The 24579-nt window shown below is 44.6% G+C and overlaps 1 protein-coding gene across 1 annotated transcript; it reads left to right on the forward strand.

Annotated features, from left to right (window-relative positions):
* Positions 1-332: 332 nt before the first annotated feature.
* On the forward strand, positions 333-20630 carry LOC137916869 (clavesin-2-like; the record flags this gene model as incomplete). The annotated part of the gene is made up of 4 exons (XM_068759835.1): positions 333-507; positions 19379-19489; positions 20092-20324; positions 20537-20630. Coding segments are annotated over 4 exons (613 nt in total), but the record flags the coding sequence as incomplete, so codon positions are not given.
* Positions 20631-24579: the final 3949 nt, after the last annotated feature.

Here is a 24579-nt window from a genome sequence, read left to right on the forward strand (position 1 = left end):
ACTATTTTGTACTATCTCAGATATCTTTGTAACTTCTTAAATGTGCGACCCAGCTTGCGGTTGTCTCTTTGTCTTCACTAATACTTTCATTTGAGATGTTGTGACATTGGATGAGCTCCAACTTGAACAAAGCTGCTTATGAAACTCTCGCTGACAGTCAAGTATTCTGATCATCAATACTGACTTATTTTAAAACGTGTGACATTTTCCTGTGTTAAACAATTAGTCAGCATCTTCTGAAGACGCTGCTTCGAATGACCTCAAGTTTGGTGTTCTAGTGGACAACACAGCGTTTGCTCATTGGTCATCATACAACACTGATTTCTCTCCAGATACACATTTGTGGACATACTGAGGGCCATCCTGCTGTCTTTGGAATCAATGATAGAAGATCCGGAGCTGCAGATCAATGGCTTCATCCTCATCATCGACTGGAGTAACTTCACCTTCAAGCAGGCTTCCAAACTGACTCCCAGCATGCTGCGGCTGGCCATCGAGGGACTGCAGGTGAGCGCCGCGCCAGAAGGCCCTGTTGACGCTGCTGTTGGGTGGAGGGCTTGAATCATCATTGGTTGGTCTTTAATGCCACAGCTGGTTATTATCTCTGATCTCGCACAGGCATTTTTGGTTTATTTCACACTCCTATTTAGAGATGGACTCCCACCCCCCCCAAAATAATCTGTTAAATTACAGTCGTGACTAATGATCGAAATTACATTTCCTCAGTCCTGCTTTATGCTGAGCTGCAGTTGCTGTGATTAGTTAAAAGTAATTGATTAGGCATTTCTTCATCAACTATTTAGAAACAACATGTTTAAATATTTGCTCCTCAGATTTGAAGATTTTCTGCTTTTTTCTGTGAAGTTGAAAGTTTTAAATCTTAAGATGTCACCATGATATTTTTGAAATCTTCACAACCGAGTCATTTTTTCTGTTAATAAATATATGCATTGCTTGACATTAATAATTAACATTACATTGTACATGTTTACGGTGCCGGAAAGCCTCTGGGAATCAATAGTCTTGTCCCTCATTGAGACGCTCTTGAGTATAGAGGACTCCCTTCCCTTTAAGGACGAGTCAAGCGCTGCGTTAAAGCCGTGAGCTTGTTTAAAGAGCAACGGATGGCATAATGGCATTTCCATCTTGATTAGACACCGCTGGGTGCTTTTCTCAAGCCTCGTTTAGCAGAGAAACGGTGCGAAAAAAGAAGTGATTTGTATTGGTCGTCGGATCGGTTCTCACTCTGATCAGGATTCGTATTCCTTTTCTTGGAGGGGGAGGGACAAATGTGATGAATGTGACGGTCCTCATTAGATTTGTGTCTGAGTAATCAGGACACTCATAATGTCAATCCTGAAACTATTCTCAAAGGCGGTGTGTGTGTGTGTGTGTGTGTGTGTGTTTGTGTGTCGAGGGGGGTGGGGGGGGGGGGGGGGTGACACGTCTGCCAACTTTGTTCGGTTCCATTACTTGAATCTAAAGGGAAGTGTTTCCAGGAGGTGTGTGTGTGTGAGGGGGGGGGGGGTGTTGGTTTAAAAAATCATCTGACCACAAGTCATCGTAAGGAGGGAACCTTTTCCCTTTTGTTGAAACAAAGAGATTATGATTCAGAAGCTTTTTGGTGCATTTGACTTCAAAATTCAAATCGTGAACGGCGCTGTTTCATAATGAGTTTGTCAAACGATGACAGTTATGGACTGGGCCCATGCCAGATGTGATTGTGACGAGGAAGAAGGCTGAGCTGCATCATAAAAGTGGATATTACGTTCTACGATTTATCTGTTATTGAATGAAGCACCGAGTCTCAGAAACAAGGCCAACAGCTTTAATAATGAACCGTCGGGCCATCTCTGAAGACGCTGACCGAAGCTAACCATCACCTCTGTAGTTTACTGGTTGTAGATGTTAAAACATGTTGCAAGGTGAAATGTACGTTTTTAGAGGAAACTCAGGACAGTTTAATCAGCAACTTCAGACACTCACACTCGAAGAGCAGAAACCTTTTTAGTCTCAGGCATCAGCACCGGTGACGGACCTTCAGTCCATTCCTCTGTCAAGAACACTCAGGAAAACCTCCAGATAATGTCTTAAGGTTTGAAGTAAACACTTTGTTACTTGTTGCTGGTCAAGATCACCATTTATCAGAAAAGAGAAAAGTCCCACGAGGGACCTGGGGAACGCTCCACAGGCCTCAGCTGCTTGAAAGATGTGTGTGCCGGGGGCGAGCGCCGAGCGTAGCTCCATCAAAGACAACATCGAATGAACACAAGTTGTGCTTAATTGTAGCAGTACATCTTGTGTTCATTGCAGGCATGCAGACTCCTGGTTGGTCATACCCCTTGAGGGCAGACCCACGTCTATTTAAATGGCCCTTTCTAGAGGTGGACCTGAAGCAGCCAGAGCTCCATGGGTACTCCTTTTACTCCCCAAGGCTGAAGAAGAAAAAGTTGCTAAGGTATCGTCATCAGCGGATTATCTCATCAAACAATGACTTTGCTGGCCACTGAGGGGCTACCAAAATGAAAGACGGCCCCTGCATTTGCACCCTCGCCAGAGCAGGCTGAATCTTCCAGGCAAGCCCATACAGATGGCCGTTGGACCATGGACCTGCTAATCCAACCGTTTGCACATTGTGCCATTATTGTTGTCAGCATCGTCTGGAGATGGTCATAACACAGTCATACCATCAGTAATAACACAGTCATAGCAGGAGTCATAGCAAGAGTAATAGCACATAGCACAGTCATAGCAGGAGTCATACCATCAGTAATAACACAGTCATAGCAGGAGTCATAGCAACAGTAATAGCACATAGCACAGTCATAGCAGGAGTCCTAGCTGCACTCATAGCATATTTAGACATAATACAAACATAGACGTCATGATAAATTAAACACTTCAAGAGCATAAATAAAGTCACTGCGTAGTGTGTTTTGTTCCAGTACAGCAATATTTAGGTCAGTCAGGTATTCATAAACACGACGCTTCCATGTTTTCCCTGCAGTCAGAAAGGAGTTGAGGTGAAGCGTTGGGCAGGTAAAGAGTCCTCCTTCGTGGACTGACTCACACCAGTGCACCGTGACACGTCCATGCATGACACACTTGTGACAGTCCTCCAGACACAGATTAGAGCCTGGATTATTGATTGGCGCTATTAGCAGAGTTTTGAATCAATCCCAGGTGTGTAAAGCTCGCACAACTGGCTGCTCATCAGTTTGCACAAAAAACAGAAGAAATCAATGACGTGATCATTTGATTTGATAAATAAAATGCACAAGTCGAATGATTGAGAATCTGGGCATTATCTCACACTTTGGTGGAAAGAATGATGGCAATGCGTTCCTTGTTGTCCATAAACCCCATGATGAACACAAAACCAACATTTCCTTGAGTCTACAAACAAGGATTCTTTTTGATGCTGTCACACCTTGAGGCAGGCCTGTGTCCTTCCCCCACTAACTCTCCCTGTCTTCCCCTCCCGGTGCTCCTGCAATCAGTTCATACCTGTCACCTGTGCTCCCGTCATCACCTGCACCACATCAGTCATCAGCCTGGACACTATATATATTCAGCTCAGACACCACACCCTTGCCACATCGTCCCCCCACTCCATCCAGCAAATAAAACCAAAACCAGCAACCTGACGATGAAGCATCCGGCCCATGCAGTTGGGCCGGGCTCGTTTCTCACAGGAGGAGAGGGAACGTCGCCTTCATCAAAGCTGCTGCCTGTATTGTGGTCAGCCCGGCCATTTCGACCTGGAATAAGCCCCCTCGGCCTACGACCCAAGCCCGGCTCCGTTTCCTGGAGGGGATCAACAGATGCTCACTCTCATCGACTCAGGCGCAGATGATGACTTTCTTGGACATCGCTGTGGCCACCCAGTTGGGACTAGGTATGGAGCCGTTAACCGAGCCGATCCAAGCTACGGGCCCCAAATGGAACAACACGAAACCAAACGCCTTGTCCAGACGAGATCTCCCGTGCCACCAACCCCTCCAGCCTGACCTCATCGTTCCGCCTGCCCGCATCATGGGCCTGGTTACCTGGGAGGTGGAGGAGAAAGTCAGGCAGTCATACAGGGAGAACCCTCCTCCCAGCCCCTGCCCAGCAGACCGCCTTTACGTTCCCCCCGGGCTCCGCTCACTAGCCCTTCAGTGGGGTCATTCCTCCTGCTTGGCATGTCACCCAGGGGTAAAACATACTTTGGACTCGGTCCAGCAGCGTTTCTGGTGGCCTTTTATAAGGAGGATGTCAGGGACTTTGTCGCCGCCTGCCCCGTCTGTGCCCAAGATAAGTGCTCGAATCAGGCTCCTTCGGGTCTCCTGGAACCATGGCCCATTCCTCACTGCACCCCTGCTCCTTGATTCTCCCCTGGTTAACAGGTGTGGCTCTCCACCCGGGATCTGCCGCTTTGGTGGACTCCAGGAAGCGGGCGCCCCGGTTCATTGGTCCGTTCCCTGTTTCCAAGGTCCTCAGCCCCGCTGCCGTTCGCCTCCGCCTGCCTGGCTCCATGAGGGTTCACCCGACCTACCACGTCTCCAGGATCAAACCGGTCAGCTCAGGCCCGCTTCAGCCTGCCTCCAGGCCCCCTCCACCCACCCGGCTGGTCGGTGGGGTGCCGGCCTACGCCGTCCGGCGCTCGTGGGTCCCGGCGTGGGGCATCCTGGACTCGTCCGGGTCTTCCGACGGGCCCGCCCTGGCCGGCCTGGGGGGATGTAGGGTGCCTTTCCTAGAGGGGGGTTCTGTCACACCTTGAGGCGGGCCTGTGTCATTCCCCCCACTCCATCCAGCACCCTTCCTGCACGTGCCTCCCAGTGTACCGACCTTGCCTGATTCTGGGATTCCGTCTACTTGCCTGCCCCCTCCGATCTGTCTGCCTGACCTTCCTGACCCCCCGGTGTTTTACCTTTGCCTGCCCCTAACCTGCTCTGTCTGCGGATCTGGACTGACTCCCTGGTAACTGACAATAAAACCTGTTTTTGGATTTCCACTCGACCGCCTTGCGTTTGGGTTCTTACCTGCCTTAGGCCTTGACAGATGCTAATATAGCTCTTGCTCTCGAGATCTCTCAATTTTTGTGCCAAAACTTATTAAAACAGTTCAGCGTTGTACTCGGAGACATTAGATTTCATGAACACATGGTCTATTTTGAGTCGGCCACACATACACTGTCCGATTGCCCTAAATCCGTAATAGAACAGCAGCTGTGATTAAATCCTCTGAAAATAGTCCAAAGTTATTTTCTCTAGTTTGAGGAACCAGAGTCCAGCCATTTGAGGCAGTTTATTTTTAGCCATTTATACATTGTTTACACATTTAAATTGTTATATTGTAAGTATTGTAAATCTCATTCTTTTGCAATAACAAGAAAATATGTGACAATAATATATTCATCATAAAGATACTTAAAGGCAGATTTAAAGTTGAGGGAAGAACTGTTGGAGCAGTTCTAATAACTAACACACTGTATATAATATGCAAAAATGCGTTTATGCACACACACACACACACACACACACACACGGACGATTGCCCCCTCTGTACAGTATGTGAGAATAGTAGATGAGTCATTCCCACACAATGAACACAGGCTCAGATATGCAGTTTTTAAACCACCACAGTGAGTCACTGAACAGATTTGGTTAAGAATCAGATTAATCTCCAAGGCAGTCGAACAGTTTCTGTTCATTGTATTTTATTGATTACCAGTAATTTAACCTGAACTCATCACTCAGCCGGTTTTTGTATGTATCACCAACTCATCACTTATATCTTCCACTGCTGCTGCTTCCTCTTTGTTTCTCCAGATCTTCCTCACCATGCTAGCAGTGAGACCATATTGCTGTCTTTCGGTCTCTCTATTTACTATAGCTATATGAAAAAAATTACCATAGTTCAGTTTTTTTTTTATGGAATTTGTTTTTCCACGGCACACCTGACGATCTCTCATGGCACACTGCATGGTTGAAAATCACTGCTCTGAAGAATGTGATATGATATTTTAAACGTAACTCGTGAACTGCTGCCAATCAAATGGTGAATAATCTACTCGGTCAAGTTCATAAATTTGTAACCAGCATCAACTTCATCACACGTTACTGGTTCAATGTGACTGCAGTTATTTATCATAAACAGCCATACACTTGTGGAGCGGTTGTTTAGCACAATATGTTCCCAAATGTTCTTGTGAAATGTTTTCCAAAGAAACAATTTACCAGTAAAAATCAATAGATTACCGGTATCTAAATTCTCACGGCAGTAAAGAAAATTAAATGATTTATGAAAAATAAATCTAATAAAAAGGATACATGTATTTTCTTTGAAGGAAAATGAGAATTAGAAAATAAATCCATTAAAATGCCATTGTTGTGTTAAATTATGACTTTTATTATTGTTGCACCAGAATATTTCAGTTACATTTAAATGAGCATTTAAAGAACAGAAACATTTTTGTAATCTTTTTATTATTATACAAAAAATTCTGGCCATGTTTGCAGTGTCTACGAATGTTGTAAACAGGTGAAGGTGAGCAGCTCCCTTGTTATTGATCCATCTTGTGATGTCACAACCTTCCACCATCTGACCGCTGTTCCAGTGTTCAACCCTATTTTAAAGCTGCAGGTTTTAATTTCTCTTATGAGAAATTACATCATTTCCAGATCAGCAGACAAAGCAGGGCAGGGGCAGGCACAGAGACAGTTCCAGGGATCAGGGAGACAAATCTCAAGGAGCAGGCGAGTAGACAGAATCTGGGAATCAGGCAGGGTCGATACACAGGCAGGCAGGCAGGCAGGCTCAGGAAGAGTGCTGGAATGTATAGGATCATGTGGCAAGGGTGTGGTGTCTGAGTTGAGTATATGTAGAGTCCGGGCTGATGAGAGATGTGTTGCAGGTGACAGGAATGAACTGATTGCAGGAGGTGGATCTGAGAATACAGGGGAAGTTAGTGTGGAAATGAACCTCAAGCTGTCACAATAATGAGCTCTGTAAGGTAAGGAGGGGACTGGCTGTTGAGGGCTTTAAAAGTGAGCGGAAGGATTTTATATTAAATTTGTCCTCTAACAGGAAGCCAATGCGCAGTTGAATGGATCAGATGAACATGTTTAATAGAGCTGTTGGGGCAACTGGACAGTCATGAATTACAGTAGTCCAGCCTGGAAATTAAAAAGGCATGGACTACCTTTTCTGCATCTTTTTGGGTTAGTAGGTGCCTGATTGTTGAAATATTGCAACGGTGAAAGGACGCAGTCCTCTAAATATGCTTTATCTGGGACTGAAATGACAGGTCCTGATCAAAGATCACCCCCAGATTCTTGGCAGTGGTGCTGGTGGACACTGAGACGCCATCTAGTTCAACTACAACACTAGAACAAACATTTCTGAGATGCTTTTGTCCAAGAACCAGAACCTCAGTTTTATTTAGATTTAATAACAGGAAGTTCTCGGTCATCCAGGAGTTAATGTCCTTAAGGCACGTCTGAAGTCTAACCAACTGATCGACTTTGTCTGGCTGAACTGACAGGTACAATTGAGTATCGTCTGCATAGCAGTGGAAATTTATGCTCTGTTTCCTAATAATGTTACCTAAGGGAAGCATATATATTCCTCACCAAGGAAAATTCCTAGTCACCCTCACTGACGAAGGCAATAAACTGATTCAGATTCAGATTCTTAAGAGTCGTGTTCTTTTTCAGAAATACAAGCATGTCTACTTTCTTGCACTTGATAGGGTGGTGGACACACGCAAAGGCGTTTGTCAATGTCTTTTCCCCTTTCGGAGGTGTTTTTGCTAGCTTCTTATGGTAGTTCAACAAATGTCTTTGCATGCAGCTCTTGTTAGCTCCGGTATATGGCTTTATTCTTTTGCAGTGTTTACAAACTGTTTGTGTCTTGTTTGCCAATATTTTACCATCCTTTTTTTCCACTGGAAATCCAAAATGTTGCCGCACAGGGGATTTAAAATGTCGAAGCATCCTGGATTTCTTCTGCATACTCCGATACATTATTACACAACTCAACAGTATACTATACACTGAACGCGGCATTTTGATTTCGTCCCATCCCTACTAAACAGATCACATCTGGGTATCCGAAGGGGGAGACGGTATATCCTACTTCAGCAGTAAGCTGATCAGCATCGATTTGATTGTCTTGCATTGAATGCATGTGACTGTATGACTTACACAAAAGGATGTTCAAAACATAAAATAATGACAGAAACTGCCCTCATGCTGTTATGTAGTTGAGTTTTAGAAATATCTTGACTGATATTTTTAAAACTCAAGTGAGGAATCTGAAGTTAAACCAGGGCCGCGTGAAGTCTTTCCAATCAGATCGAATCACCTTCATCTGTGGTCCTACATGGTGTGTGTTTGGATTTGTGGCCATTCAGCGTCAATGAGAACAATCCGATTGGAACGCAAGTTGCTTTTTGTATTTCCACATGCTCTAATGTCATCAGCCAACATCAACAGAGAAGGAAAAAAAGAAAGCCGACGAAAAATAAATAACGCGGTTGGTAAGCAGTTCACAAGCAGATTGTGATTTTTGAATCGAACCTCTCCTAATCTCCACTTTAGACTCCATACAATATTTTCCATTATGATCCAGCAATAAGAGATTTGTCTATTCTCGAGTGAACAACTCTGCCTGACTGCTTTTTGTTTTGACACTTTCAGATAATAACATTTTCCAGGACTTTTACTTGCAACAAAGTATTAATTAAATGTGCAGTTGAATCTTTTACTGAAGTAATGAATCTGATTCGTACCCCTTCCTCTACCCCTTCTATCTTCCTCCTCCCTCCCAGGCTCCCTCCTGCTACATCCCACCCTCGTCATGTTGCTATGGCAACACGTTGGACTGCCGTGCTATCTGCTCTGCCCTCTCCTCCAGATGGGCTCTCCTTTGTCAGCCTGTTAGTGTTTTTGCGTGCAGACAGAAATGTCTTCATCATTCTCTCTTCTTCCTAGATGCTGTCAGACGCCCCGTACTGAAGGCTGCTATTGTTTTTCAATAAAAGGATTTTAGAAATTGACTGTGAATTTTGTGCAGGCACGGTGGTGTAGTGGTTAGCGCTGTCGCCTCACAGTAAGAAGGTTCAAATCGTATCAGTGTTGAGTTTGTATGTTCTCCCCATTTCTGCGTGGGCTTTCTCTGGGTTTACTCCAAACACATGTCATTTAGGTGAATTGATTACTCTAAATTGTGCGTAGTGTGTGCGTGTGGCGTGAATGTTTTTCTGTCTCTGTGTGGACCTGTGATACGCTGGCAACACATTCAGGGTGTACTCTGCCTCTCGGCCATAGAAAAGCTGGGATCGGCTCCAGCAACTCCCGTGACCTGCAAAGCGGAAGCAAATAGATTTTATAATTCCTAATCATTGGCAATCACCTGAATATTTTTGGTATCTTGTACTACCAATAATTCAAAATGTGTAGTTACCCTGTGAAATATCTCAGGAGCACATGGCCGATCCAGCACTTTGGTTGCACCAGTAGATGTATTGCAACCCTCTAACCTTTGACACCGCGACATCATGGCTTTGAATACACCCGGTTGTTCAGGAAAAAAACTTCAATCAGACACATGCATTTGCTTTGTGCAAGCACAAGAATGTTGGATGTAGCAAAAAATATACCCATTAAAACTCAGATTTGCAAGTTTATATAACATTTCTGCTTTTTTTTAAACTTGCCAGAAAGTTCAATAAATACTTAATACTTACTTAATTTTCCTTTATTAACTAGAATATGTCAGGAAATAGGGCGATAGAGTGTGAGGTTGCCATGTGGCAAAGGGCTACAAATGAGAATGGAACCCCCATAACATGCAGACACCCCCACAGTAACCGCGTCAGTAATGTCTGACCTACTGTATAAACACCGGGAGGAGATTTCTAATTCTTTCAAGTCGAATGGAAAATATCTTTCCAGTAATAAGCGTTAGCTGTCTGACATACTCTGGTGAGATATAATCCTTATTCACATCATTATGTGTAATACATGAAGACCAGATAATTCTATTATGAACCATGAAAGGCAGCAAAATCAGTTCAACATAACAGGTTTAATGCTGCATCACGAAAACAAAGAGTTTGTTCAGTTTTGATTTTTAGAATAAAACAAATGTAATTTTTTTCAGTCCATTTCTCTGAGATTTCATTCCTGCTGATAACAGTGTGTAAACAACAAATGGATTTGGTTTGTGTTGACAAGGCTGTTGATCATGTTTGTCTCTATACAAATGTTAAAGTATTGATTAGAACTGTTCCCTTCTGCCTTCTATCTTTAGACTGCAGCTGGAAGAGGACAGCAGCCGTTCCTCCCACATCAATAAAATAGATTACAGTGTTTGACTGTCAAGAGGTTTCAAAGCTGGTTCAATAAGAAGCTGCCAGCAGCTGATGTTCTCTGCCAATATTCAAAAGCTGCTCAAGCGCAGGTCGTTTGTTCAAACAAATACAAAGGAGGAATTTCAAGATTGAGTGAATTCTGACTATATATTTCTCTTACTTCAGGAATAAATAATACATTGATCAAACGGTAGAGTCAGCCAAATCGTTCCTTGGTCTCTGCGTATTTATCCCCGCCACTTGTGTTTGGCAGAGAGAGAACATTTGTTAAGCTCCAGCCCTCATTCTGGACTCTCGGGTCAACGGCACCAGACCGGACCCAGTAACCTGGCCCAGTGTAGATCCTCCGGAGCACAAAATACTGTTCTAAATTTAAATAAGAAAGTATCACTATTTAACGTGCCATCATGTGATAAATGATCATTTACACTCCAATGGTAATATATATATATATAAAATCATTGGAGTGTAAATTCACATTTTTATATATATTATGGCAAGCCGTTCAGGAAATTATTATATTATATATATATGAAAAGTGAAGTTTGAGAATATGGACCGAACGCCAATATATATATTCCCAAGATATATTCCCAACGCCGATATATATGTATGGAAAGCTGATATATATATACAGTAGTACCTCAGCTTACGAATGTCTCTACATCCGAAAGTTTCAGGTTACGAAGTATCTGAATGGGAAAATATTGCCTCTCGTTACGAAGGCGTTTCAGGATACGAAGTCAAAAATAGCTGCTCGTAGCTGCTCTGCCATTGGCTATCGCCTAAAATCTGCCTGGCAACCCGTTGCGTATGCGTGTATCCCAGCATGCTATTCGTGTCCCCCTCGTGTCGCCCGGAAAAAGTGTTGACAAGTCGGGCTATTGCTCATTATGATGACGTCTGCCTCGCACATTTCCGACGGATTGTCAAAAGCCGGCAAAAGCAGACGTCATCGGATCAGTTTTTCAAGAAACGCGAGGCAGAAAACACCGCAAAGGACCAGTAAACAAAGAGGACAAAAAGTAACAGCTAACAGGTAGATTAATATTTTAAAAAAATATCATAATGTAGCGTCCGTCGGACGCTGGAATAAGCACACGACGGGTAACTCTCTGTGTGTGTGGGTGCCGCGAGGAGGAGGAGGAGAACGGGAGAGCTGCGTAGCTCCCGCAGCTCTCCCGTTCTCCTCCTCCTCCTCGCGGCACCCCCACACACACACCGCCCCTCCTCCCTGGATGCCTTTGCGGACTCTCTGCAGCGTAGGAATAATGAACACTCCTAAAACATGAACCGTTACAATACTTTTGCGGGGCTTGGAACGGATTAGTGCATTTACATTCAAAATGCGTCTCTACTTACGAAGTTTTCACGTTACGAAGCTACTCCCAGAACGGATTAAATTCGTAAGTAGAGGTACCACTGTACACTTATTGAATGATTGCTGACATTATCACGACGCTGCTGCGATCTTGTGTCATGAATAGACGTGGGTTCACGCCCTGGTGAACGTGTACTGGTAACTGGATTCAATACGGTTCTACATTGCACACAGTTAAAAATGACTATTAATATAGGCAGCTCAGTGTGTGAGTGCGTGTGCGGCTTAGGTCCACGCCCCTCCCCCGGAGAGAGAGAGCGCATGAGAGAGAGAGCAAGAGACACATTCAAACCAGCCACTCTCATGTCCTCCCTCACTACGTCCATGTCTCTTCTCCTGGGTCGTCCTCTAGTCCTGTTCCCTGGCAGTTCCATCCTCAGCATCCTTCTACCGATATAGTCCCTGTCTCTCCTCTGGACATGTCCAAACCATCAAAGTCTGGTCTCTCTGACCTTGTCTCCAAAACGTCTAACCTTCACTGTCCCTCTTATTGTCTCATTTCTAATCCTGCCCAACCTGGTCACTCCCAAGGAGAACCTCAGCATCTTCATCTCCTCCACTTCTAGCTCCGCCTCCTGTCTTTTCCTCAGAGCCACTGTCTCTAAGCCGTCCATCACGGCTGTCCTTACCACTGTCTCTAAGCCGTCCATCATGGCTGTCCTCACCACTGTCTCTAAGCCGTCCATCATGGCTGTCCTCACCACTGTCTCTAAGCCATCCATCATGGCTGTCCTCACCACTGTCTCTAAGCCGTCCATCATGGCTGTCCTCACCACTGTCTTGTAGACTTGTCCCTTTGTCCTATCACAGAGCACGTCCTATCCAGCCTGCCTGCACACAATTCTTCACCTCCTTTCCACATTCTCTCCATCACTCTGCTTTGTTGAGGTCTCTGGATCAACGTGAGTCTCGTTTAAGGCCTAGCCACCTGGCTGTAATTTCTAATGAAACACTGCTAAAAGTTGGCGAACCCGAGAAACCGATGCAACTGTTGACAGGAAGTGAGAGCCGGCCACTGAGCTACTGCCTGAACCTTAGCAGGACCAGCCTTGATGTGTCCCTTTATCTGTCCCAGGAAATTGACAGATTGTGGTGTGGAATTAGCACTTTTCAGCCTTATCTAGCAGTATACGTTCCAGCCTTTGGAGGACTAGCGTTGATTTGTTGAATGTGCTTGTCCAGGTTGCAGGAGAAGACCAGGATGTCATCGAGATATATAAAGACCAACCGATTCAACATGTCTCTTTACAGGTTGTTAATTAATGCTTGAAATACTGCTGGTGCATTGGTGAGCCCGAATGGCATGACTAAATATTCAACCCTGGATAGGTGCCTCCCATCTAGTGCCAGGACGTCCTTGGGACTCTAGATCCCTCTAGTCACTATCTTGGCTTGTCAGAGTCAATGAAGTTATCATCGGATCCACTATCAACCAAAACATGCACTGGAACAGAGTCCTGTAGGAACCGGATTATAGCTCGGATTGAGACTCCACTGGAGGTGTGGAGGGAGGATGCGGTCCGATACATTGGTGCCCTCCCCGTGACTGACGAAGTCGGTCTTCTAGGCCGTAGGGGGCAGAAGGTGAGGTGACCCTGATCGCCACAGTAGATGCACAGACATTGCTGGATCAATGCTGACGCTCTGCCATGGAGAGTCTGGTCCTTCCCAGCTGCATCGGTTCATCACCAACGGAGGAAGAGGGAATGGTGGCAGAAGCTGGAGGTTCCGGAGCGGAAAGGTTACTTGAACCCACCCTCTTCACTACGGACGGACTCATGGAAAAACGCGTTCCCCTGGTTTCAGCTTTCTCTCGGCGTCTCTCCCTGAGACAATTACGTAGACGGATAGCGAGAGCCACTTGTGAGCCGGTTTTCATCTCAGCCTTGCATTTGTGTGTTCAGGTCATTCAAATGTTGAAATATATCTGCCAGATGTGCTGATCTTATGCAAGTGACCTGGTTTTGTCCCATGCAGCCAACTAATCCATCACATCATCATCCTAGAGAGAGGAGGCGGCTACTGGCTTCTCTGCTCCGGACGGAGTTGTCGAAAACTTTACGAAGATCCATAATAAAATGGATATAAATTCAGAATTTCTGCACCGCTGGAATAAGTGGTGTGTGCCCAAGCGGTGGCACATTCAGAGAGCAGACTAATAATGTACGCAATCTTGGCATTAGCCGTGCTGTAAGTCAATAGCTGGTGACTACAAACAAGAACATAGCGCATTTTCCCATTTCCCCTGCATATCTCAACGGAGTCAGAATATACGGCACGCTGCACTTTTCAATGGAAATGCTCCTGCGCGTTGCCGACCACAGCAGAACTGTAAAATGAGAAGTTTGTCTGCTAACTGCGGATAGATTCGATAACATTTCCTTTCACGGCATATTTTTTCATATTCAGAATCCTTGATTTATTTTTAATTTTCCCATATTTACAGATTTCCACAGTGCGTCTGCTCAAAAATCAAATGTTCCTGTACGAAAATATAGGGAAACCGTATTAGTGTACAGATATGAACTCTATTTAACACTGTGCACATCCCCACACATGCGGCTACAGCCTGCACTAGACCCGGTGAGTGTCACACTCCAAAAGGTCCCCCTAGGAACATAACATAAGCATTCCACTGTACACACTCAGCTGATACTCATGTAATAGAGAGAATCAGAATGAAAAAAACCAGCAAACTGAAAGTAGGTGTGGAAATGAGATGGGATGTGTCAGTAGTAGATAATGGTTGGTAGCACAGGCTTGAGTAGAACGAGAGCACTTTCTGTTTTAAAGGACGTCTGAGCAAACCACAATCCCGATCCTATTTCTAATAGCCAGTATTTTAAGAGCTGGCAGAGGCTGAAGTCCAATAAGTGTATTAACCTCTAGAAGGAGACAAACAGCAGTTACTTTTGATACCTTATATTACAAAGCTGTTGTCTTCTGGTGTACACAGGAAGAGCTGGCCATTAGAATATATTAGCATAGCATGGTATTTCTGAGGCATCTTTACACAATCTGCTGCATGCTCTGATCTGTTCTAGTTATGCACTAACCTGCTATGAGCCTTCATTCTGAAGAATACCAAGCAAAGCGTTGCTATTTGATGTTCATCTGCATATTGAGACAAATGAGCTGCATCCAATATGAACTTGGAACAATGATCGGCATCATGCTATGCAGCTAGTTTAGACTTTGCATTGCCAAGAAAAAGTATTTCCTTTACTAAAATATTCCGGAGTAGAACAAACAGCACATGGTTGCTATGGAGAAGTCGGGAATGGCCTGATTGGTTGTAAGGTTTAGGATGCAGACAGGGATGGAAGTTCTGATTGGTTGAGTAAACTGAGCAATGCAACCATTTGTCTTTGACGGGACTGGAAGTGAAGCCTGGTTGAATATGTGAACCCACAGTAGTGAGTGAACACTTCTGTTGTGTTTTCTATCTCGTTCTGTCACTGTTGCTTTGTTGTCCTTCAGCATTGTCTCCACTCAGGCGTCTCATAAAGGCTGCTTTTGTATAGAACAAGGCAGCAGCAAAAAATGGTTGTCACTCCAGGCTACACTTAATATCCTGCAAAGAAAAGCACTTCAATGGAAGTCCTCTTTTCTTCTGGACTCTGTCTTTCCTGCCTGTTTACCAGAGGGCATGTTTCTTCATCACGCTGTAGATGGGAAGTGACAGGAACGGAGCAGAGTAGATAGAGCTCATCAGTCTGCTGCGCGACAGAAAAACTGTTTAACGGAGAGGGAGAAAAAGATGAAAGACATAAGAGCATCTCAGGACAAAACCAAAAGCCACTGGACATCGTCTCGTCACTCCCAACGTGTGACACGTGTGCTTGTTGATTCCAGAAATGACACAAGACAAACGTTTTGGAGTTCAGCCAATCAGAATGAAAGAGTATTCTCAGTTGTCTCAGAACCGAACCTAGACCAGGGTCCATCCAAGAGAGAACCCCAAGTCTTGTTGATCTGTCACATTTATAGTTGAGGTGGAGTAAACCTCCACGTAGATTCTCAGTGGCCGAGTGTCGGTAAATAGTAGGGATGTCCCGATCCGATCGTGTGATCGGAAATCGGGCCCGATAACGAGCTTGCGGACTCGATCGGAATCGGACGTTAGCTCCCGATCAGGACTCGGATATTTATGGATTGTTATTGTCATGATTTGTTATCAGATCTGGAGTTACGCCGTGGCACAGAGTGAGACCTCTCTACTCCAGACAGAGATGGTAATGCGTGCGGCGTGACATCACTTCCTGTGACATTATTGGTTGAATGATGCTAAACACGGAAGCTGCTTGAAGATAGTCGCGTGAGTCTGTCTGCGCTGTGGAAGTATTCTGAAGTGGATGACAACAACCTGCCGATTGAGCTGCTGTTCATTTTAAATACTCACAGTTAATGTTTCCTGCTGCACTGCCAAATGTGGCCCCCACGTCATTGTTTGTGGCCCCCGAGAGCTGTGTGCAGACATTTGTTTTTGTAAAATGCTGCATCTGCCACACACGTTCTTAGCAGCTCTCAGTTGTTGCTTGTTCTGCAGTTCTGCTCCTCTCAACTGTGACAAAAGAGTTTTGAACAAAGTTAGTAACTTGTGTTGGATGATATTTTTCTCTACTTTTTATTTAATATTATTTACTTGATTAAGTTTGATTGATGGAGTAATGTGTTTTTCTCAACCTGATAAATGAAAAGGATTAATGTTATAACTAGAAAAACACTGTGTGCATTGGTAGATGTGTGAGATGAGTTTTTCAACCCTAACCCAACACACACACACACACACACACACACACACACACGCACTCAAGCTGTAAATGTTTCCAGGTGTGGCGATACAACGTCACAACAAACACAGACCTCCCCCAAGCTGCTCATTCCCCTCCTACCTGGATCTTGGTATCTTTATACACCAATGTAGGGAAAGACAGAACCCAACGTGACCCACAAGAGCAAGAACCTTGGAGATGGAGGCAAGGAAAAACTTGACCGATCAGTTAGTTAGACTTCAGATATGTCCTAAGGATATTAACTCCTGGATGACAAAGAACTTCCTGTTATTAAATCTAAATAAAACTGATCGACTTTGTCTGGCTGAACTGACAGTTATATGACAGTTGTGTGTCGTCTGCATAGCAGTGGACATTTATGCTATGTTTCTTAATAATGTTACCTAAGGGAAGCATATACAGCAGGTTTGTCAAACTCCTTTTCTCCAAGGGCCACATTAACGTTATGTTTGCCCTCCAAAGGCCAAATGTAAACCGTAACAGAGTAAAAAATGTAAGTAAATGTAATGTCATTTAATGTAAAATAAATGTAACTACTCCTTAACATGCTGTTAGATACCTATTTAATTTAACTCTTTAGCCGCCACAGTAATTACAATAAAATATTCAGTTTTGATATCACTTTTTTAAAAGGTTGTAACTTAAATATTGTTAGAGATAAAGCCAAACTGTAAATGAGAAAAATCATAAGTATGAACCAAAGTTTCTGATGGAAATAAATTAACATCTAATAATGTGGAAAAGTTCCATTCAAATGCAATCATCACGCAGGAACAAAGATAATCGATACAAAATCAAAGCAAAACCAAAAAGCCACCACCTTGTCTTGTCATGGACATGCAGAAACCAAAAAAACCAACCGAAGTGGGAAAGATAAAGAACATTCCCCGAGTCAATGCCACGGAAAAGACGTCACTTTCAGGTTCAGCACTGGACAGCTCTGTGGAACTCCAGTGCTGAACCTGAGCGCATAAATCCTTTCAATTGATCAGGTTAAGAAAACCACACTACTCAATCGATCAATAATCAAACTTATTCAAGTAAATAATATAAAAAAATATCATCCAACACAAGTTATGGCATTAACTTTGTTCAAAACTCTTTTGTCACAGTTGAGAGGAGCAGAACTGCAGAACAACCAACAAATGTGGGCTGTTAAGAACACGTGAGACAGATGGTCTGAAAATGACTTGGGGGAGGGGGGGGGGGGCACATTTGGCCCCTGGGCCTTGAGTTTGACACATGTGATATACAGCGTGAATAAAATAGGTCCAAGCACTGAGCCCTGTGGAACTCCATATTTAACTTCTGTATACATAGAAGATTCATCATGAACACGTACAAACTGAAATCTATCAGATAAATATGAACTAAACCAGTTCAATGCAGATCCTCTAACGCCAGCTGATGGTTCCAGCCTCTGTAACAGAATCTGATGATCTATCGTGTCAAAGGCTGCACTGAGATCTAATAAAATAAGGACCTGCCGAATCTGTCCGGCCTCCTACCCTGCCAGCGGATCCAACTAACCACCAGGTAGTGATCAGTTGGCAGCTCTGCCCCTCTCTTCACCCGGCCAGAGGTTCAACGTGACTAGCACAGAAGTCCAAGTCATATATTCATACATACCCATATTTTACTTCAAATAAAATGATTTTTCTTCTGCATCGTTCAGTTTGTTGCATGGCTGATACTTCAGTAAGAGTTTCCAGGGTCAACTAATCATTAGTTCCACACTTTTATTAGGTTATATTGATAATTGGAATTTGCAGATGTCACACCTTGAGGCGGGCCTGCATCCTTCCCCCACTCTCCCTGTCTTCTCCTCCCGGTGCTCCTGCAATCAGTTCATTCCCGTCATCATCAGTCATCAGCCCGGACTCTACATATGCTCAGCTCACACACCACACCCCTGCCAGATTGTGAGCATGTTCACTACCTTCCAGCACTTCAGACTGACCTCCCGTGTTTCGACCCTGCCTGTTTACTGGACTCTGTCTCTTTGCCTGCCCCTTGGGATCTGTCTGCTGGTTTGGACTGACTACCCGGTAACGAAAAATAAAGCTCCCTTTTTTGGATTCCCACTCTACTGTCCTGCGTTTGGGTTTTTTCCTGCCTTGGTCCGTGACAGGAGAAGACTTTAATTTCATGGAATGGGCTCTGCTGAACCCCGTCTGGTTGTAAAACAGGATGGACTACATACAGATGTGATCTGAACATGTCGGACAGTCGGAGCAGAAAAGGCCACTGGCAGTAAGTTTGGCTATTAGGATTCATATCAGTCAAACTCTGACGTAAACCTGGTGTGAGCTCAGACACTCCCAGTCTCACTCTCTCTCACACCGCTGACACGCATTTAAATATCTGCCCTGAGCCAACTTCAACAGCCAGCTCAGTTATGTCACACACACACACACACACACACACACACACACACACACACACCGAATGGGGTGTAATTATTACAAGTGTGTCCAGCGGCATGACACAAAGATAACGGGACCATTTCCTACTATCTATAAAATCAGAGCTCATGTACATAAATAATCTCATCAAAAGGGGCAGAAAACTCACACAGGTGATTTTTATTTGATGGAAGCTGACTCTTTTCCATTAGTGATAAGAGAAGCTATAGATCTTAGTTTTTATTGGTTAGAACCCATCATCGTCTGTTTCTACCAGTAAGAAAAAGGCATCACGTACAAACATCTGTTTTCAAGACGATGGACGATTCAAAAAGAAACACTGACATCCTTTTCAGGAAGACGAAGAGCACGGGTCACCTTAACGGAATGATCTTCTCTCACCTGTAGTTACCTTCAATGGTTATCTTTCCAACAGGACAGTTTTCCTGCCCGATTTGGAGGAATCCACTTTGTGAACCAGCCCTGGTACATCCACGCTCTCTACACCGTCATACGGCCCTTCCTCAAAGACAAGACCAGGAAGAGGGTAAGGCCAGCGCACATGACAGGTCGCCATGGCAACTAAACGATGTGTGTGCTGCAAAGAGTCCGTTTGAACAGCCTTTCATTTCAGCAAACCCAAGAATATCGAAAGCAAGTCAGATATTTCTTTGTTGTTATCAACTGTTACTGGGACAGACTGGATCTTCATCCATTCATCCGTCCATCCATTCATCCATCCACCCATCCATTTTCTTTTAAACCAGACGACCTCAATCGTCTTGTCGACAGTCGCTTTATCCTCCTTGTGGTTTCCTCTTATTCCCAAATCAAGATGCATTGATACACACACACACACACACACTCACACACACACACACACTCACACACACACACACACACGCACACACACACGCACACACACACACACACACACACACACACACACACTCACACGTACAGCAGCAATACATGAACTGAACTATCTGCTACTGAGGAGACACTCTTTCCACCTTTAGCTTTTTTATGTTAAATGAGCTTCATAAATTAAAATTCTCAATCATTGTGTTCTTAATTTCCCAAAATACTAAGAAATAATGTGAGTCTGGAAAAAGACCAATCCCTCCACTAACATGTTTTTGCTTCCAGATCTTCATGCACGGCAACAACCTGAACAGCCTCCACCAGCTGATCCATCCTGAGATCTTGCCGTCAGAGCTCGGTGGGATGATGCCACCATATGACATGGGCACATGGGCGCGGACGCTGCTGGACCACGCCTATGATGAGGAGACCGACTACTGTCCAGAGTCCTACACTCTGTCAGTGCAAGACCTGGAGCGAGACCTGGAGAAAAACGTCTCTCCAAAAACCATGAAGAGGTCATGACTGAAGCAACCCTAACCCTAACCCGAATAGAACAAAACAAACAAAGTAGAAGGAAGTATAAATGTATATAGTCGTACCCGCTGTCAACGACTCAGTGATTGCTGATGGGTTTTAACTATGTTGAACTTCCTCTGCCCCACATCACTACCATTAGACCGGGCCCGGCACACTGGTGCTGATCATCTGCTCTTCTGTTTGCATGCAGATCCCAGTCGGTGGTGGAACCAGGCGTCCTGAAACGACCCGACAGAGTCAAGAGTGAGGAGGACAACCTGCAGCCGCTGCTCTCCCTGGACTGAACCCCATGCAGTGGCGGTTCGGACGCGGATCCAAACCAGTATTTACTCTCACCACAAACACTGTTAGCAAAACGAGCCTCCTGAAAACACCTTCATGCGGAGAAAAGCTGCCGCTCTGGAACTCAAGGAAATCAAAAGGAGGAGACGGACGCTTCCTGATGCTGAAGGGCGTCCTAAGAGCTACTGATGTTGTCCTATATAGTTATTTATTTAGTTATTTGTCAAGTGCCAATTTCACCTGTAAATATTGTCTTTGAACAATCCAGCCCTTCAGTATGAGGACGAACACAATGAGAAATATCGGAATATATATGTTTCGTAGTTGTATATCACAGGGGCGAGAAATCACTTTACTGATTGTGGGGGCGGAGTCACTTCAACTCTTTCTTTCTTTTTTCTTTATTATACCTTAATTCAAAGAAAATGCCCTGCATGGCTCAGGAAGTGGAAACAATCAGACAGACAGGTTGGAAAATGCGAAATGGGAATTTGTTAGGAAATAAACTCGGACTCAGAGTTTAATGAAAGCAGAGGAAGGACCAACAAACACTCTCCTGAGATGATATTCTTAAACATTCCCACAGTTACGTCTGTTCTAAACACACTACCAAGTATTCTCACCGTAAAACAGGATGGCACGTTAAAGGCTCAGACAGACGTTTGGATTTATGCATTTCAGTATTTTAGTCATGTTTCACAGTAGAACTAAAAGCCAAAAACAAATACTCAACCTTAGTTCACTTATTGGCTTTGTTTTTAGTGTTCCAATCTGATTGAAGCTTATTTGTGAGGTATCTGAGTATGAGCGGAAAGCCCACTGCTCGCCAGGGGGGCAGCGCGATGGAACCACGTCGTTACGAGTGGGTCACTGTACCAGATGAGGGGATTCACATTCCTGCCATTCATTTCACACTACGACACAACAAGCCGCAGCCGATAGCAGTATTGAACGGGGACTCCCAGCTGGTAAGCGTGGATGTAACCATGACACACCTTGGACTCTCACAAAAGGGGTTTCTGGGAACAGAAAGCAATGTTGGTTTGACCTCAGATGATAAACAGAATGTAAACTCAATCTGTGATTGTTTTAAACCGTGCATCCACTAGTAAGTCTCAAATGTCGGAGCTTCCTGACAGCACCTGAATGCAGCAGATTAGCAGGCGTATCACATCATTTCGTGTTTAAATGCTCGACTTTGTCTTTGTGGGACATCTCAGGCACCCATGCAGAGGGCTCTGTGTCGAACCTCTGCAGTGGAAACAGCCAGATGTTCATTCCTGTGTTTGATGCTTTACTCTTGCTTCGGACGCGGATCCACAGTGCTTTAGCCTCTTCCGAATGGAAAAGTCACCTGTGGTGAGGATTTGGAGCTGGATTGGTGTGGAGGAGTTTGTCGGGTCAGCAGAGAGGGAATACTGGGATTGTGATGGGCAGAGAAGCAGAAGAAGCCAGTCCGGCCGCTGTTGCAACTGTCCCAGCAGCACGGGTGACATGTCAGCACCGCTAACGGCAGCACCGCTAACGGCTGCACCGCTAACGGCAGCACCGCTAACGGCAGCACCGCTAACGGCAGCACCGCTAACGGCAGCACCGCTAACGGCTGCACCGCTAACGGCAGCACCGCTAACGGCAGCACCGCTAACGGCTGCACTGCTAACGGCAGCACCGCTAACGGCAGCACCGCTAACGGCTGCAGGCTGCTCCAGGCTCAGCGTGATCCATCTGGTTCAGGGCTATTCATACTGAATAGGGATCAGTCAGCTAAGAAAGCTGTTAGCATCGTTTATAGTAACTCAATTAGAACTATGAACTGGTCTTTCACGATGCTTGTCGGCCTTTGTCTCCAATGCGCAGTTATAAAGTTACAGACTCCCCTGATGCTAAAACTAAGTCCTAACCTTCACAAAGACTTTTAGCGTCGCCTGTTTCACCTCCAGGTGGTTTCATCTGCTCAAATAATGAGTTTGTGCAAATACTCAGATGCTGGTTTCACTTTTTCAAGAGAAAAGCTTTTTGAAAGTAAGTGCGCGATGATTTTTGCTGGTGCAAACAAAGAACCCAAACCATCTCAGGGCACAGTGTTCCGTTCAGGTTAGTTTAACAAACCAGGAACGGACGAGCGAGCGCCAGGATGTCGCCGCATCTGGAGGTCCCGGAAAAAGCCTCTGGTCAATCGGCACAACAACGCTTTACCCAAATCACTGCCTCTCATTTGTTGCATTGCTGCCTTTGTACACTGAGGCAACATTGCTTGAAATAGAGCAACGGCCATTCCTAGCATCCAAGATAATCATACGGATGTGCGTTGTTAAGGTGGGGGGGTTGCATGGCGAGCGACCATCCCTGCACACTCCGTCCGGTTTGTTCTCGATGTACTCCACTAACCACTCGTCACCATTTCACGCTGACGTCGTCGTGGCAATGCTTTTTGCCCAGATGTGTTTGAGGCCATTTCTGAAACCTTTTTTCAGTCGTCAAAATCTTCTAGGAATAGAAAACTTTAATATTATTCTCTAACACAACATAGATATATTGTTCCCTGAAATGCACAACATTTAAACTTAAAATCTATCCAATGAATCAGATCTATTCATTCATTGTCCCAACCGCTTAATCCGTTATCGGGTCGCGGGCCAAGCTGGAGCCAATCCCAGCGGTCAATGGGCGAGATGAATCAAATCTAAGACTTTTTATGTTGCAGATATTTTTCTACCATCAGGAAAGCTGACATGATGAAACATCGCTGGGATCGCAGGGTCGAGTTTACAGCGGAAGGTCACTGCGAATCAGTCAGGGATAGAATCCGGACTGAAATTAACTGTTCCCTTCTCAGAGGGAACTGTGTGCATTGGTAGATGTGTGAGATGAGTTTTTCAACCCTAACCCAAAACGCACACACACAGGCACACACACGCACTCAAGCTGTAAATGTTTCCAGGTGTGGCGATACAACGTCGCAACAAACATCGATATGCGGTTTGGTTTCAGCAAAGCTAAGCTGAGTCCCACACAGAATGTTATTTCATGGTTATTCTAGGTCATTGTCTTAGAGGTAAACAATGCTTTGGGCTTTACATTTAAGACTTTTGAAATGTTTTGTCAGTGCTTTCTTAGACTTTCTATCCACCTTGGCACAGGTGACATATTTCTGTATATGTTGTATGAATTTTAAACCAGAAAGTGACGTTTGAATAATGTCAGCACCTGGAATGTTCTCTGTGTGTCGTCGTTCTGTCTTTGCTGCTGTTCTTGGATCAAAGTATTGGTGAACTGAAATCAGTATTAATGCTTTTTGGATTTTGGCCCAGGAATCTTGGAGCTCCTCCGTGATTCTCCTGAAATTTATATTCAACCAATGCAAGAAAAGTGACCTGAAGCGTATTTACACAATGTTACTTTGGAGTAAGGTAGTATTTTTCAGGCTTATCCTTTTGTAGATTTGAACAGCAGCTTAGAGGACAAGCAATGTCGACCCCGTCCTCAGCCTGCAGAGAGAAGCAGGAATGAAGACGAGTCCTGCGGTTTACCATACTCACGACTCATAAACAGCCGGTCCAGGTCAGACACTGGGCCCGCCCCAAATGAAAAGCTGCATTCCCATCAATGATGGGAGAATGTGATGATATTTGCTCTCATCCTTGACATGTTGTAACGCAGAAACCACGCCTGTGTTTTGTTCTTTGCTTTTGGCACTAATGTTGTCCTCAGAATTCCAATGTTTCCTCTCACGTTTCTTTTGAATGCATGAAGCCGGTGGTTGAAAACGCTGACGCTCAGACCAGCGCACCCTGCTGGTGAGAATCGCTCTAGGACTCATTTTTGAATGTGCATGTTTTCAAATAATGAATTTGACTTGAATGTTTTTTTTTCATATGTTAAACAGCTTGAGTAATCCCGGGTACAGCAGAGTACCGGGTACAGCAGGCCTCGACTGTTCTCCCAAACTAG

Source organism: Brachionichthys hirsutus, unplaced genomic scaffold, assembly GCF_040956055.1.
Source record: "Brachionichthys hirsutus isolate HB-005 unplaced genomic scaffold, CSIRO-AGI_Bhir_v1 contig_385, whole genome shotgun sequence".
Classification (NCBI taxonomy): Eukaryota; Metazoa; Chordata; class Actinopteri; order Lophiiformes; family Brachionichthyidae; genus Brachionichthys; species Brachionichthys hirsutus.